Source organism: Vulpes vulpes, chromosome 2 (genome assembly GCF_048418805.1).
Source record: "Vulpes vulpes isolate BD-2025 chromosome 2, VulVul3, whole genome shotgun sequence".
Taxonomy (NCBI): Eukaryota; Metazoa; Chordata; class Mammalia; order Carnivora; family Canidae; genus Vulpes; species Vulpes vulpes.
In genome coordinates this window covers 21,426,277-21,430,923 of record NC_132781.1, presented here as the reverse complement: position 1 = coordinate 21,430,923, position 4,647 = coordinate 21,426,277, and the positions used below count along the sequence as shown (strand labels likewise).

General features: G+C 41.7%; 1 protein-coding gene across 1 annotated transcript; it reads right to left on the bottom strand.

The window, feature by feature from the left end:
* Positions 1–2,716: 2,716 nt before the first annotated feature.
* On the bottom strand, positions 2,717–4,411 carry LOC112918022 (uncharacterized). Its single transcript, XM_072742780.1, has one exon. The coding sequence runs from the start codon at positions 3,793–3,795 to the stop codon at positions 3,028–3,030; it is 768 nt and encodes a 255-aa protein (XP_072598881.1). The 5' UTR covers positions 3,796–4,411; the 3' UTR covers positions 2,717–3,027.
* Between the last annotated feature and the right edge of the window lie 236 nt (positions 4,412–4,647).

The window sequence follows — 4,647 nt, the reverse complement described above, 5'->3', positions numbered from 1 at the left end:
TGTAGCCAAACAGTAAATATATACTTGTTTCCCTGCCATGAGGATATAAATTGCGCCTGAGAGAACCCTGAAACTGGCATAGAAAAGAACGCGTTAGGCAAGTCTGGGATGGCATACCAGTCCTGCTAGGCTTGTTGTGCCTCCTATAAAGTTCTTATATATTAGTTATAACTGAAGCAACCAGAGGAAAACCTGTTTAATCATCAGGAGTCTGCTGTTAACCTCCAGGAACTGTCTCCCCACATACCAGCCAGACAGGACTGTTAAAAGTATTTGTGGGGATTACAAGTCTCCTTTTAGCTATCTCCTTCATCAGAACAGTCATTACTTATTGCTCTTCTGGAATTCTATATTGCTTAGAATTTACTACCTAGGAAGGCTTGAGCAATTTCAGTGGTACCTATTTAGTAAGGCTAAATAAAACTGGATGAAGGGTAGACTTAATCCATTCTCTATTCACAGAAAGTCATCCCAATTCTGTGTTTAGGTATACTCAGTGGAATCACAGAATATTTTCCCATTCATAATTGTTTATACCTTGGTTTTCTCTGCCACAATATCTCTGGTATCACTTTTGAATCTTTTGGAGCACTGTAACTTTCCCTGATGGAAATTACTGTACACTGAGTGCTTGTATGTAGTAATCCTAAGAAGTTTGGCATGCTGCCCTTTGACTACTTCACCCGAAACTTTGCACAGATCTTCAGGCATTGGGTAACTGCTCCTTGCTATTATGAGCCATGGATATGGAGCTATTCCTTGTTGCTTTCCCTAAGCTCTGTCCACACTTTTATAAATAGTCCTTTTAATTCACAGATTCAGAGTTCTATCTTATTCCTACACTGATTCAGTTCTTGTTATAAAAATAGGAAATTACAAGCCTCATATACTTCAATACTGAAAAAAAAGCAGTATAAAACCTACATTCTTTGATTCAGCTCTAGCTAATAAAGCATAACGTTGAAACAAGAACCTGCATCCTATAATTAGTAATTATTAAAGAGGAACATATGAGAGGATGAAAGATATGTTAATTCTAGTGTGTGAATAGGCAGGGCTATATGCAGAACATTTCAGGGTAAGTTGAAAAGGTGAAGCTGGAAATGTCTACCAGACCTTTCTCTGATATGCTAAGAATATGGTATCCAGCCTGTGTTGAAATGAACCCCCTTTTATATCAACTCCTCTCTGGTTTGTCTCTTATACCTTATAACTTTTTTAAAAAAAATTTAGAAATAACCCTTAATTACATTTGTTAAATTTTTGGGAAATATAACACAGCTGATTGATAAAACTGATGTATGCACAATTTGAATTTAAAAAGTTTTTACTATACAGATTATGAATCAAAACATACAGACCTTTATATTTGTATAAGCATGATAATATTATGTATATTGTGACACATTTTCTCAGCTGAGGAAGATTATTCTTACCTCAGTCTGGCTGCTGAGAAAACTGAGTCTCAAAGAAATATCCTGTGCATATTCTCTTAGGTAAAACCAGGCAAGGTGACAAAAGCCCAAAGTGAAAAAAAATCATCAAGAAGATGAGAAACTTCAGTAACATGAGGGTTTTCATGAGATGAAAAAATAAGAAGTTTCAGTCTAGAAATACTAAAATTCTGAGCATCTATTAATGAAAAGTTTTAAATTTTGTATTGAAAAGTTGCCATGGAGTTCATAGATTTCCATAGAAATCTGGGTTAGAAGGTATACTTGGTATTCTAAAAGAGAGTTTTTATCCTTAGTAAAGGAAGAAGAAAGAGGGAGGAAGGAAGGAGGAGAAAGTACTTGAGCTACAAAGAATACCTGATATTTGCACAACCAATAATGGAACATACTTGAAGTAGAAATATATCAAGTGAAATTTAGATGACTTTATTGTGTTCAACTCACTAGCGTTTTTATTTTTATTTTATTTTTTTTTAAATTTTTATTTATTTATGATAGTCACACAGAGAGAGAGAGAGAGAGAGAGAGAGGCAGAGATACAGGCAGAGGGAGAAGCAGGCTCCATGCACCGGGAGCCTGACGTGGGATTCGATCCCGGGTCTCCAAGATCGCGCCCTGGGCCAAAGGCAGGCGCCAAACCGCTGCGCCACCCAGGGATCCCTCACTAGTGTTTTTAAAAGGGACTTTGAGACATATACTAAAACTTAATTTTGAGTTATAGAGGACAGTGAAACAATAATGTAAACTTTCTTTGCTGTTCTAGCAAAGACAAAACTATGCTAAGATACTAACTATTCTAGTCCAGAGTAGTGTTCCAAGACAAATAACCAAAAAAATAAATTAATTAATTAATTGAAAAAAGAAAAGAAAAGAAAGAACGAAAGAAAAAAAAAAGAAAGATATTTCTTGAGAGCTTACATTATGTACCCCATCCCGTGCTAACTATATTACATTATATTACACAGATTATGTCTTTGAACCTTTGAAGAACATGGTGCATTGTCCCCATTTCTCAGAGAAAGCAGACTGAGGCTTGGAGAGTTTAAGCCATCTTGTCCATGTCATACAATGAATGCCTAGTGGAGTCTTGATTCCAATATAAGTGGAACATACTCTTGAACATGTTCACTTGCATTTGAAGCAAGATGGCCTTTGGTGTGAGGTGATAGACACGCGTAAAGACACAGTAAAGACACGTGTGCATGCACACACACACACACACATGTTCATGCAAATCATTAACAAATGAGGAGATTTTAATATCAGGGGGAATGGCTCTTTATTGAGAACATATGAAAACAATGTCACATAAGATCATCACAGTCAGTGTATACATAGGATCAAGATATTGCTGACCTGAAAATAGATACATTTGGGCCTGGGTTAAAAATCATTTGACAGTTGTTTTATTTAATCTGTCATTTCCTAGAACTCAACACCAACTCTGAATGCCAAATCAGAAGATGAGGAGTTGGCAACTAAGAGTCCATTCCACAGTCACTGGCTGGCTTTAACGCATTTTATGTGACTTGTGAAGACATCCATATGTCAAAAAGATTATAGTCAGAGATACTCAGCAGCAGGAAGAGGCACAACACATGGGGCGGGGGCAGGTGGAGATGACACAGGTGGGGCGATAGCAAGTGGTGTGGCAGGAGACCCGGCCACAGACTGGGCGCAGGCAGCAGGAGGGGCAGCAGGAGGGGCGGCAGCAGCTAGAGCCACAGGAGTTGGAGCCACAGCAGGAGGGGCGGCAGCAGCTAGAGATGCAGCAGGAGGGGCGGCAGCAGCTGGAGCCACAGCAGCTGGAACTAGAGCAGGAGGGGCGGCAGCAGCTAGAGATGCAGCAGCTGGGCCTGCAGCAGCTGGAGCCACAGCCACTGGAACCACAGCAGGAGGGGCGGCAGCAGCTAGACACACAGCAGCTGGGGCGGCAGCAGGTGGTCCTGCAGCAGGTGGTCTGGCAGCAGGTGGGTTGGCAGCAGGTGGGGCGGCAGCAGCTGGACACACAGCAGCTGGGCCTGCAGCAGCTAGAGCCACAGCAGCTGGAACTAGAGCAGGAGGGGCGGCAGCAGCTAGAGATGCAGCAGGAGGGGCGGCAGCAGCTGGAACTAGAGCAGGAGGGGCGGCAGCAGCTAGAGATGCAGCAGCTGGGCCTGCAGCAGCTGGAGCCACAGCCGCTGGAACCACAGCAGGAGGGGCGGCAGCAGCTGGACACACAGCAGCTGGGGCGGCAGCAGGTGGTCCTGCAGCAGGTGGTCTGGCAGCAGGTGGGGCGGCAGCAGCTCTCCTGGCCACAGCCCTGCTCAGAGCAGACGGAGCCACAACAGGAGTTGACCATGGTGTCAGAGGGTGGAGGTTCTGGTGCGTTTCCAGGAGATTGAAGGTCTTGAGTTTGGAAGTCTCATCATGCCACGGCTTCTTATATACTGCCCGAACATGGTAACTTGCCAACACGTCTTCCTTATTTTTGTTTTACTAATGGTTAAGTAATTGCCAGATTATACAATAATATTTGTTTATGTAATGGTTTAAACTCATGGAACTAATTTTCTTTTCTAGATGTAATTTTATCTGGTCTGCTTTTCCTCCTGACTCACACCCCCTGGCATCTTCTGGACCAGTCTCTCCTCATCTTCCTCCACAGAGTGTCATGTGATAGGTGGCATTTGCAATTGTATTTTTTTTCCTGTCCCCTCCTACATCTAGCAGGATGGGATTAGGGCAGTTATATTTCTGGTCATGCATTTCTTCCAATGATCAGTGGAGAAAAAATTCCATCTGCATAGTGTGGCATGTGGCATGAGACAAGAAGAAAAGGCCCTCTTTGTGGGTCATTATTGAGCAATGAGGAAGGAGACAGCTCTATATGATATGACATTGTTGATTTCTATGGCACTGGAATGGGTTTTCTTAGATGTTTCAAACTTTGGATCATGTTCTCTACTCTAAAAGCATGTCAGGCAATTATCTGTATAGTTCCTGTCACTACCAGGTTCAATTGTTCATTAAGTTGTTGCTTTAATATCATATATATTTATGTTGTTTTCTCCAGCTTGTCATTAGATTCTGGAAGGCATAGCTTCATTTTTATCCCTCATCTGATTCTTAATTTAAAATATTCTTCAACGGAGCAAAAAAAAAAAAAAAGTTGAATAATCAGAATATACCTCTCCTCAGAACTTACCGCCAT

Coding starts and splice junctions, on each gene's coding strand:
- LOC112918022 (XM_072742780.1), bottom strand. CDS start 3,795: ATGGTCAACTCCTGTTGTGGCTCCGTCTGCTCTGAGCAGGGCTGTGGC.